The 12,891-nt window shown below is 32.3% G+C and overlaps 2 protein-coding genes across 2 annotated transcripts; both read right to left on the reverse strand.

The window, feature by feature from the left end:
* Positions 1-1,902: 1,902 nt before the first annotated feature.
* Positions 1,903-2,784, reverse strand: LOC141666566 (uncharacterized). The gene has a single exon (XM_074472629.1). The coding sequence runs from the start codon at positions 2,767-2,769 to the stop codon at positions 2,110-2,112; it is 660 nt and encodes a 219-aa protein (XP_074328730.1). The 5' UTR covers positions 2,770-2,784; the 3' UTR covers positions 1,903-2,109.
* Positions 2,785-4,497: 1,713 nt separating this feature from the next.
* LOC141666567 (uncharacterized) lies at positions 4,498-5,294 on the reverse strand. The gene has a single exon (XM_074472631.1). The coding sequence runs from the start codon at positions 5,230-5,232 to the stop codon at positions 4,783-4,785; it is 450 nt and encodes a 149-aa protein (XP_074328732.1). The 5' UTR covers positions 5,233-5,294; the 3' UTR covers positions 4,498-4,782.
* Between the last annotated feature and the right edge of the window lie 7,597 nt (positions 5,295-12,891).

The following is a 12,891-nucleotide window of genomic DNA, read 5'->3' on the forward strand; positions in this document are numbered from 1 at the left end:
GGTACAAACAAGGAAGTATTCAAAGATTAACAGCTAAGCCTAAATTGCATTGGATAGAGAAATGAAGAAGAAACATGTGAAGAGCCTTTTTAATTGTATTTTACAGTTTTGTCTTCACTTGTAAACTTGGTGATATATAAACCAAGTAGCAGCTAGTAATTAGATGTGAATTTTTCAGAGCTGTTTAGAAAAATTCAGAGAGAAAATCATCTAGTTTGTACTAGGAAGCAGCTGTGATTTAATTCTTTGAATCACAGATTTTCTGAAATAACACATCTCTGGTGGAACAACAAATCCACCAGAAAAGTTTTTAAGTTCTTTGTGTTCTTTACATTTGTGTTTGAATATATATCTGTCTGCATTAGCTTTAAGCCATTCACACACATTTGCTCACTAAAACACTTAGCCTTAGAAACTACTCAAAACTTGAAAAAGTTTAGAGATTTACATTCAACCCCCCTTCTGTAAATCTCATTGTTAGTCCACTGGGAATAACAAGATGTTATTAGTGTCATTGACATAACAACTGTGTTTCTACTCTATCTCTTTCTATTTCGTTTCTATATATGGAAAGTTCAAAAATCATCTCTGATTCAACTAGGACGGGAATTTCGGAATTTATATGCGAATTAAGATCGAGAAAAAGAAGTTTTCCAATCACTGACTTAAATTTATTGTCAAATCCTACTCGGAAAAATATAGAAGTACTTATGTTCAAACTCATTGTCAAATTCTACTCAGCAAAATATGGAAGTACTTATGACAGAACGGGCCAATCTGGTTTTTGACAATAAAGTGATAGACGGAACTGTCACGAAACCACTTATTAATAGATTAATAGATCACTTCGGAATGACATATACATCACACATCTGAGATCAAGTAAAGACTCTGGGTTTTCAAGAAGCAACTGCTACATCCATTTCATTAGGAATTAATAATCTTTTAACAATCTCATCTAAGAGATGGCTAGTTCAAGATGTTGAGCAACTAAGTTTCATTTTGGAAAAACATCACTACTCTAGGAATGTACATGCAGTAGAAAAATTACGCCACTCCATTAAAATATTTTTATTTAAAAAGAATTTTTTTTAAAAAAAATTAATGCCACTACATTTAATTAAAGTATTAAAGGGCGTGGAACCCCGTCCCTCGATGTAAAGAATTAAGGAGGATGTAGCGAAAAATATTAATGAAAAACGAATCGAATTCAGATAGAGTTTTAGACTCGACTAATTAAACGAGTCAGCCCGGTTCGAAACTCGACCTACTAGAGCCCGTAACAAGAAAATGACTCACATTTTTTGACTCAAGTAATGAAAAAACAATGGTCGGTTCATAATTGTGTCATTGATTACATTTCGAATGGTCAAATTTATAGCAAGTGAAAGAACAGGAAATATAGGAAGTTGAGTGATCCCATTTTGCAGGACTTTGTCTTGCTAGTTCAAAATAATATTACTGTACAGACAGACAGCGCAATGTGATTATCTGTATATTCAGCATGCCACTAAAATTTTCATCTGACTTGTTATTAATTTGGCAAACTGTATTGGTGACCAGTTAAGAACTTCTCTTTAACCATTCATATTGGTAGTTGAATGTACTGCTGAATTTATTTATGACAACATTTACATACCATACCCGTATTGTCTATTTGGTTTAGCTCCATTTCAAAAGTAGACTTGATGGAGAACTCCAGCGATTCGAATTAAGATTTAGCAGTATCGGAGTTGGTTTCGTTGATCTTCGAAAATATTCTAAAATGGCATATACCGAACGTTGAACTCTTGGATGTTAGGAAGATCGATTTCGTCATCCAGAAAATACCAGGGATACGACTTGTTTCCCGGTAGACATTTATGTAATCGTTTCATATATTACGATTTTAAAAAGTTGAGGTGGCTGAAATTCTTGAAAATAGTTATAAATTTGGAAATAATAGCACACTCAAACTATTACAGCAAACCTGCAATCGTGGCATACATAGAGCTCAAATATGACATGATGCATTTTTTTGGTGCTAACCTACTTAAAACATGGCTCCCATGCATAACAACTGAAAGGAAATACAAACTATTAGACTCCCTGGCTTGAAAAGTTGCACTATCAAACCTCCTTAACTTCAACTTCTTTGGCAGCTACATTTTCTCCCTTAGCAATCTTCACATCTTTAGCTTCCTCAACCTCGAAAGCAGAAGCAGAAAAGGTCCTAAACAGGCCAGTAGGAGTCTTGAAGGTGATTTTTCCGGTGGGAGGATCATCAAGATAGATATCACTCAATGTGACCCACATTAATAGCTCCTTAGTCTTGACACCAGTCAGTTTCTTGATCTTGCCTTTTTCAACAACTGCAGTGACTTCAGGTGCATAAGACACAAGTTTGCCTACTTTATCAAACTTGTGCTCACATTTTTTCTTTTGTTTGAGCCAAACAAAGCCAGTGTCTTTGACATAACCACACTCTTCCATGTCTTTCAAAGGAAGGAGGCCATTTGGTAAGCCTACTTCTGAGAGCAACAACTGTGTTTTCACTTTGCAAAGCTCATTGCCATAGTGAATCTCTGAGGCACTGCTTATTATTTCTTCTGTCACTTGAGACATTTTTTTCCTACTGTTTGGGTGTTTCTCTCTCTCTCTCTCTCTTTTTTTTATCTGACAATATGAAAGATGTGGTGGAATGGGGTAAATTGTGGAGGGGTTAATATAGCAGAATGCCATGCATTTGTCCTTGGACTTGTCTAAAATTACAAAGATTGCCACCGTCATGATAGGCCGATTACTTTTAATTAATCCTTGTTTAGAAGCCTGGACATGACAACTGTTATAATCTGACTTCCAATAGTTTAGTGACAATAAATTTGAGTTTCTCACTACTAAGTATTTAGAGACTCTCACTTGCACATCTATTTTCTGCAAGTTAAAACATGTTCCAAGAAAAAAGTGGTTGTTAGCGTGTGCTCATGGACGGACCTTAAAAAAATCATTTTACTAAATAGAACACATGCGGTGGTTGGTGCTCAAGTAGTACCATCATTCATTTTTACAATTTTATGATTGAAGCAACTTTAGAATCGATGTAGATGAAATATAACATATAGGGAAAAAATTGCTAAATTTTATTAACTTGGACAATATAAACAATTTTTGGCACTCTGAGATGCCTTTAGGATCTTCTAATTGATGTGTTTTACAGGGATCTACTTGCTATTAGTAGTGTGGTAACTGATAAGCATCCAAATCACCAAAAAACGTCCCAAGGTTCCAACAGCATTACTTACTACAACATCTGCGCCAGGCGGGTGTTCAAGTAGTACCATCATTCTCTTCAGGATTTTACGATTGTCTGGTGAACCTAAATAAGATCATTTAATCATTGTGTTTCACAGGGATCTACTTGCACATTTCCCAAGAGTTGAGGATTTGAGTCTTAGTGCATGCACATTTAAATCACCAAGAAACGTCTAATGTCTAGTTACCAGAGGTTGAGGATTCGAGTCCTAATGGAGATGCACGTATGTGAGTATATAAGCTTTTACTAGTAATCAACCTTGCTTAAAAAAACAACCTTCTAGCAAACACAACACTTTCAACTCGGGAATTAGGCTAACAATATATGAAAACACTGTCTTTGTAATTAGATAAGGAAATAAATAGATAGACTTGGGAGAAAAAGGCTTTGAAGAGAGGAATTGCCTAAGAATACTATATAAGACTATAAGTAATGATTTGTTTAACATTTTAGTTTTTATTTTTCTGGCCCTTTTACTTTAGGGAGTCTTGGGAGTTATTTCTTAAAATCAGTAGATAGATCGACGTTCTTAAGCCTCTAATTAGTAGAAGGATGACTAGGGAGGCGTCTACACTACTTCGTAGGAACTTACAGAGAAAAGTTTGTGACTAATTAATAGAGATCAAGAGCTCTCAAGTGTTTTCTAGACTTAAGTGTCCTCTACCTGGGGAATCATCTCCCCAGCAGGGTGGATACTCTAAAAGGGCACAAGTCACAGCTCACAGTGTATCATGAGAGTAGAGACCATAAATTTTATGATCAGATCTCAAGTTATTTACTTGAAATCACATGCAACATCTGTAGCTTGATTTTGCCATAACGATGTTTAAAGAAGTAGCGTTTATGTTGAAATTTTTCAGACTTCTAGAATTTTGGGAGAAATATGTCTAGAATGTCATGTCCGGGTAAAAATTAGTCTTGCACAATGTGATAAGAAAATGTTTGCGAGATATCAAAAAGGATTATCGATCAAATTGCTTATTTCCTACAAGGTATAGTTAACCTTTTTTGTCAACAGCTGTCTGTTTTCTTCTAACTTGGGTTGGTCTGTTGTCTACACGCTGCGTGTACACACACCATACATGTAGTTTTCATTTTGAAGTTTTCTTATGGCCAACTGATACCGTGTCCTCATACTTTATTAAGCTCGCATTCATAAATTTGTTTGTTGACTGCAACTATAATTAATTACTTGCACATAAACATATCAACCACTTACCAAATACATCAGATTATCCCATAACATCCATCATTAACAAAAGTTTTACAGTTTGCAGGAAGAAAAACTCTCCTGTCACATAAATCCGAATACAAATTGATCATCAATCAAGACTTTTATTTCCATTGAAATCTCAAATATTCATGCAGTGATAGTAAAAAACATTATAATAGAAATAGATATATTAGCATCATAATAATAGTTGATGACATGCATATCAGATATCTTGACCTGATCCATATATATGTTGCATTTTCGGTCCATGCACAAATTAAACCTCCTTGACAGCAGCTCCATCTTCGACTTCGAAAGCGGATGTGGGGAAAGTCCTGTAGAGGCCAGTAGGAGTCTTGAAGGTGATTTTCCCGGTTGGCGGATCATCGGTATAAATATCGCTCAATGTGACCCAAAGTAAGAGCTCCTTAGTCTTGACACCACTGAGTTTCTTGATCTTGCCTTTTTCAATAACAGCAGTGACTTCAGTGCCATAAGACACAAGTTTACCAATCTTCTCAAACTTGTGCTCAACTTTCTTCTTCTGAATCAGCCAAACATAGCCAGTTTCTCTTATGATCCCACATTCTACAATGTCCTGGAGTGGTAAAAGGCCATTTGGTAAGCCCATTTCAACTAGCAAAGTCTTGGATTTTTCTTCACATATGTCATGGCCAGTGTACATTTCTGTAGCCTTGGCCCTGATTTCCTGTGTCACCTGACTCATTTTTTTCTCTTTTTTTGGGGACTCTTTGACTTTTGGGTTTTTCTGGGAATGGGATGATAATATTGAGCAAGGGGGATGGGATTGCTTAATATAGTTGATTTGTTAAATTCTTGGCCTTGAATATGTACAAAACTGCAAAATTGCCACTTGGAGTTTATTGACAAGGTTTTATGGTCTTTTGTCTATATGTAATTATGGTATATACCTAATTTTGAATGCTGGTTAGAAAGGGGTGTTTAAAACTTGTTAATTTAAATCATGGAAACATTGTTAATGTTGATACACCGGAGTATCAACCAAATAAAAACTGATAGGTGGGCAGCTTTAACGGGTTATTTATTAAATTTACGTTACAATATCCCCCACCTCATCAATTTTCATTAACTAATTATTTTATTTATTTATTTGATGAAGTTTGATCCCGTAATTTTATTTCTCACTCAAAGTAATGATCATAAAATTAAAAATGAAGGTAAATGAATCAGCTGCAAAAAGATTAACAAATTTTTGTTTTGTCATATGTGATTAGTTATATTTTTAGTGGAGACTCAAGCATGATAGATCGCGCATTTTGTTAGCCAAAAGCAATTTTTTTAATTTGTTTAACCAAATTAAAATGATCAAAAATTGGTAATTGAAAACAAACCGAATATTTCAGTTATTATCGAAAACTGAAATAAAAATTAAATGAATCTCTAACATTAATAAAATCATTGACCCGCTTGAAAATGGACGGAATTTTACGTCCACACACATATTAGAATAAGTCTAATAATGTGATATATCTTGTTCAATACCTATATTGGTCTATAATCCATGTGATTTACGATATTTTAAAAAATTATTATTTTATTTATTTATTTTAATATTTTATTAACTAATTTTTTTGTGCCTAAAGAAGTGTACTCCTGCGATCCACGATTATTTTAAATAGTATAGATAGTATATGTATTATATAACCCATAATTTTATTAGCCTGTTATATTAATCAAATTCAAGTAATTATATTTATTTTATTTTTAAATTTTATATGAGCTTGGGTTGACTATTATTTTATTTTAGCCTGAATGAGTAGTATACATAATTTTGTTTTTGTCCGACGTCATTATATCGATCAACGAATTATATTTTAATTCTAATTTTGTTTTAGCCGGTTTAATAGCGTAATTTTTTTAACTGTCTCAGTAGTATTTATTATTTTGTTTTATAGCGATACAACAAAGAAAGAATGTCCAAAATACACTACTTTCCAGCTCTAACTGCCCAAAAATGCTGATTGGCAGTAAATTCCGTCCAAAATGTCTAGTGAAAACGCATTCTAGACTTGTGTATTGTATTTTTAAATTTTTTGTAAAGATACGCGTTTGTAATCTATATTATACTTTAATATCTGTAATGCGGTATAATTTGTATTTTGATTAACCCATCATCTTGGTTATCCCTTCATCACGACAGTCGGATCTTCTTCATCAAATAATTAGAGCTGTTAAATTCAAATACTAAAAAAAATACACTCCACAAGTTCTCATCTTCGAATCCCGTCAACAACAAATATTTATATTATTATTTTAAAGATACATATAAATTCTCAGTTTCAAATACCGTTAACAACAAACATATATATTATTTATAAAAATACATATAAGTTTTCAGATTCGAATCTCACTCACCAACAACAAACACTTACATTATTATTATGAATAAGATCTTACTAATCAAATACTATTAATATTAACTAAGACCCGTATATCGTAAGGACCATAAGCTGGTGTCTATAGTAATCCGAATACGAATGTTGGAGATGCGTATTCAGTGTCTATATGTGTATTAAGTTACTGTAGACACTGTCTCCGAGATAAGTATTCTTTATGAATTTTTAAAAAACATAATATATGTGTCAGACATGCGTATTGAATGCGTATTTTGGGCGGACAGTCTCGCCAATCAGCATTTTGACAAATGACCCCCTTTTGCTGGTTATTTTATTTTTTCACAAATTCAATTAACTGTATTTTTTTAATCTGTATAATAGTATAAATTTGTTTAGTCTAAGATAAACACTATATATTTTTTTTATTTCGGGATCAATATACCTAAAAATGAATTATCTTTTAATTTAATTTTTTTAGACCGATTCTACAATATGATGTTTTTTTGCTCAAGTGAATTAGTATATATATTCTTTTGTTTTGGTCTGAGTTCATTATACAGATTAAACTCTATTCGTATATATATAATCATATTGTGAATATTTATCTATTATTGAAAGTGTTTTATGTAAAATATAATTAAATGTAGGGGATGACCAAAATACAGATGATCATACGACTACGCACATAAATTTCAATGTTTCGTCTTTAATATTATTTTAAATAGTATATATATTATAGACATATAATAAAACCCGTAAATATATAAACCAAAATTTAAGTAATTGTATTTAGTTTGTTTTAAATTTTATTTTAGATAGGGTTGCAATTAGCATGTACCAAAAAATACATACCGTACCAAAACTTTTGATGTAATATTATATAATTAAAATATTTTGATAAAATTTATTAAATTTTTTTATTTTAAATTTTTAAATGATATAATTTCATGATAAATATATTAAGACACAAATATTTTTATGACTAAACAAAATTGATAATTCTACGTGTGTATACAAAAAAAATATGTTTTAATTAAAAGTTCAGTTTTAGTTCAAATCAATAATATATGATTTATCCTTAGTCTGATATTAATTTTATTTATCCTCCATTAATAGTTTAAGTTATTGTGTTTTAACGCGAGGCTCATTTTATTTTTAGTTTGATTTTATTTTTTTTATCCCAGATCAATAAGATAAATTTTTTTACACAGATAAATAGTATATATGATTTTGTTATAGTTGGTTGAATTATATTTTGAATTTAATTTTTTTTAAGTTTGGATCAATTGTATAATATTTTTTTTAGTCCAGATGAATATAACATATTATTTTAACTATGTATCAATAATATAATATTTTTAGCCGTATTAATAATATTTATTATTTTATCTTTAACTGAGGCACATTATACCAACCAAATATAACTAATTATATTTAATTTACTTTAAATTTTATTTAACCCAGATTAATGATTTTTTTTAGCCTAGATGAAAATTGTAAATTATTACGTTTCATCCCGAGGCCATTATACCTATTAAAATATCTTTTAATATTATATATAATAATATTTATCTATAATATCTATATAATAGATATTATAATATCTATTTTATAGTTTAATTAAATAATATTTAAATTTATCGGTATAATAAAGATTATTTGTAATTTAATTAATTACAAATTAAATTCATAAATATTTTGACTTTAATATCAGTTAAAATAATATAGAGTTCGATATAAATTAGAATCTAAGTTGGCAAAAGAAATTCACTTCAATATAAATTAGAATAATATAGTATTCAATATTAATTAGAATTTAAACTGGATTCGATATGAATTATATTTTAAACTGATAGGAAGGAAGTTGACTTCAATATCAATTAGAATATTATTGACTGACCAACCGGCCTGTTAGGAAATGAATAATACACAGAGGGGGGGTGAATGTGTTTTACTGTTTTTAATCTTTTCTTGAATATTTTATGGTTGAACAAAGTGAATTAAATCTTGTAGTGAAAGTATGTTCATACAGAAATTAAACTTGCAAGAATAAAGATTACAGATCTTCAAAACTCGCTTAATTTTATATTAAAATTAAGAATTTTTTGCTACAAAATTTTTAGGCTCTTTGTTGATAAAGAGCTTAGCTTCTACTTGAGAGTGTTACAAGATTTTCTATCTAAATTGTTACTCTGACTTAAGGACTAGTGTTAACTTCATAATTTAGTTAACTGCTGGTTTATACAGTGTACAATTAGACATGCTATTAGCTTTTGTAAATAGTCACTTGTCATTTCCATTTATAGAAAAGTATATCTTCTATTTCTGGCTTAGCATATCTTTAGCATTCCGTGTTTACTTTGATCCTCCTTTGTCAGTTAATCTTCACCATTGATCTTGCACATTCTTCAAGCTGCTTTTTGTAGACTTGTCAATCCAGCTGTTTGGATTGTTTGTTAATTGTTAATCTTGGATATTGAACTGGTTTGCAATTTTGTACTTTGAGATTTTACCTCGAGATCTCCAGTTTGATCTATAGAGAACTTGACATCTCGATAAGTATATTGGCTTATCGAGATCTCTAGTACTCTATAGTTAATTTAGCTTGTAGAGGTCTCAAGTTCTCTATAAGAGAATTTGGCTTGTCGAGATCTCTAATCTTCATATCTTCACTTTGACTTATTGATAACTCTGAGTTCTCTAGTGACTTCTTGACTTGTCGATATCTCAAAGTTCTCTAGTCAAATTTGACTTGTCGATATCTCAGAGTTCTCTAGTGAATTTTGACTTATCGATATCTCTGAGTTCTCTAGTGGAATTTGACTTATCGATAACTCTGAGTTCTCTAGTGAAATTTTCCTTATCGATAACTCAGAGTTCTATAATGAATGTTGACTTGTCGATAACTCTGAGCTTTCTAGTGAAGAAATGACTTGTCGATATCTCCATCTCTGAGTTATCTATAATCTTTCCTGAGTTCTCTATAAGTCATTCTGGAATTCTCGAATGACTTCTCTATAACAATAAATCTGTGACTTGTAGAGATATTGACTTAGAATATTTTTCCTAAAACAGAATTTATTCAACTCCAAGCTTCTTCATAATTCTTCTGAGGCATGATCTTCTTGATCTTCTTCCACATAGAATTCTTAGGCTTGACACTGTTTATAGAAAAAGACTCTAGTCTGCTCCTTTGACATTTTTACAGACTTTAAGTGTTACAAGTACAAAATACAGATTAAGATAATAATATAACTTATTTAGGATTGACAAATTGTCTTAGTCTTGTTAAGGTACAGGCATGTCTTGCACAACAATCTCCCCCAATTTGTGAGAAGATTGCTTAACATAAATTCATGCATGTTAACAAGACTAAACCCAAGTTCAAAATGATAAAAAATAAAATTTATACTCAAAACTTGATAGAATTACAACTCTTGTACAACATAAATTTTACAAAGTTTAATGGTTACAAATATCAGGTAAAGACAGTCTTTGTATCTGCTTCTTCCCTAAGAACATCCTTCAAGTGATCAAGAATTTCCAATTCTTCTATAATAGGTGTGCCACTTAGAGCTTCTACAGGTTTTTGTCTTGTTGTCTTGGGATAACCACTATCTAGCAAATCTATTATAAATCTTGAGAATCCACCAGCTTTGATGTTTAGAAATTTTCCATCTTTAGAGATTCTGCTCATTCCTTTTGCCTTAAGCTCTTCTGATCTTTTTATGTACATCTCTATTTCTTCATTATACTTCCTCCTTCTTTCTTCAACTCCAGCCTCATTTCTTTTCTTTGTTTCCTCCCTTTCAATAAACCATTTAGCTAGAACTGTTCTCCATGCCCTTGTAGCAGTATCCTTGTCCTTTAGCAAACTTATCACTCTCTTAATTTCTGTGGGAGACAGAGAATCCATTAAGTCATTGCCAAGAAAAGTGAAGGACCCATCTTCAAAATAAATTCTAAATTCTCTCAGGGATACAACCCAGACTTTAACTATTTCTTCAGCTAGATGTTGGAAATAATCTTCATCTAAGGTGCACCAATTTAGAGGTAGAAAGTCAGATTCCTTGAAACAGTTCCAGATGGCCCTTTCAGTGACTTCTCCTTTCTTTGTAGGCTTGACTTTCTTAGGATTTTTCCCAACAGATTTGTGCTTGATTTTCAGTGAGGGTTTGGCTAAAGGTAGGGTTGTCATTTTCTTGAGATTTGTCTGGCTTGTGTTGATTGGAATTTTTAGGAAGGAGTTGGTTGTTTGTTTGTACATAAATTTTGGCTTTAGGGTTTGAGGTGGTATGATGTTTGAGATAGTTGATGTTGTAGGTTGAGATGAGGTTTGAGCTAGTTGTGTTTGGATTTTTAGGGATTGTTGTGTTTCTGAGCTATCATGGTTCTTTTTGCTCCTCCTTTCACTTCTTCTCTTCTTCTCTTCATCTTTCTTATCATCCTCCTTCCTCTTCTCTCCACCCTTGCTGCCAGATGGCTTACTGGACTGACTTAGATTTGAGCCAGAAGGATTTTGATCATCTTTCTTCTGCTCATCATCATCCAAGTCATCCTTGTTGATTTGAGTTTTGGGTAAGTTGGCTTCTACATTATTCAAGTATCTCCCCAATAGTTTTATCATCTCCATGTCATCAAAGTTTTTGTTCTTCTTGGTCTTTAAGCCAGTTTCTAGGATCATGATAAGCTTCTTGTTGCTCATGACACACTGCTTAGGGATCTGAAAATGTTTGAAGTTTTTGGTGTTTGGACAAATGTATATTATACCCTTGTGTTAGGGCGAAAACACGCGCTAATAATACACGCAAGTATACACATTCACAAGTAATATAGAATACTTTCTAGTTCGTTCCCACAGAGACTCAGACTAATTATGTTCAATTAACACTTACTCACCAATGTATAATTACTTCTCAATGTCAAGACAATAACACTTAGATTTGATTAACTAATTATTAACTACAATTAACTACGAGAATTAAACACTTAATTGATAATTGAATTAACAATATTAAACACACATGAGATCACAACTTCATTACTACTTCCTTCAATAGCTATTGTTATTACCCTTAGCATGTAACGGTGATGACATTAATCGAACAACACGAAACTGATAAAAGCCAACTTTCGTTGTACTAAAACCATTCTACCAAGCATCCACAATTAAGACAGAAGTTGAATAGGCATCAATTATGTTGAGACCCTATATGTCTACAGAATTTGACAACATAACGATTTAAGCACAAGTTATTCCTTATGATTACACAGGACAAGTAAAACGGTTAGAGTTACCCACTAATCATGCATACACATACATGAACCTATGCTAGCATGGCAAGTTCTAAACCTCAAGATCCACTGTCGCTTCACAAGAGATTAACACCCTATCTTATATGTTCGCGACGCACATAAGACAAATAAGCACAACCAATACTAGATATCATACAATCACCACACACTAAGGTATCAAACAACTAACTAAAGAATTCCATAGTAAATCCGTTACGACCCCATGATCACGATTAGCCCATGATTGAACTCATCGTCACCCTGGGTTCATATGAAAACATGATAATAACACACAAGAATAACTAAATAAACTACTTATATTAAACCAGAGCACGTCACAAGAGTAAATAGATTCAAAGCAAAGAAAACTAGCATCCACTGTTACAACGAAATAAAGAATCACAAGAAACTATGCTTCCTCTTCGCTGCGATGTGCTAAAATGGTCTTCTTCCTTATCTCCTTGCTCCTCGATTGATACCACGATTCAACACACGTGAAACGTCTCTGAAAACTACTTATATAGAAGCCCCACAAAACCCAGCTATCTTAGAAGTTGGAAGCTCGACAGAATTAGGAGTCTAAAAATCAGTATCTTTTTTTACGCCCCTGAGCGGCCGCTCAGCAATCCTGAGCGGGCGCTCAACTTCCTGAGCGGTCGTTCAGCAGAGCTGAGCGGGCACTCAGACCCTTTCTGGAAAATACTCTGTTTTGC

The sequence above is a fragment of the Apium graveolens genome, chromosome 6, assembly GCF_009905375.1.
Source record: "Apium graveolens cultivar Ventura chromosome 6, ASM990537v1, whole genome shotgun sequence".
NCBI classification, from domain to species: domain Eukaryota; kingdom Viridiplantae; phylum Streptophyta; class Magnoliopsida; order Apiales; family Apiaceae; genus Apium; species Apium graveolens.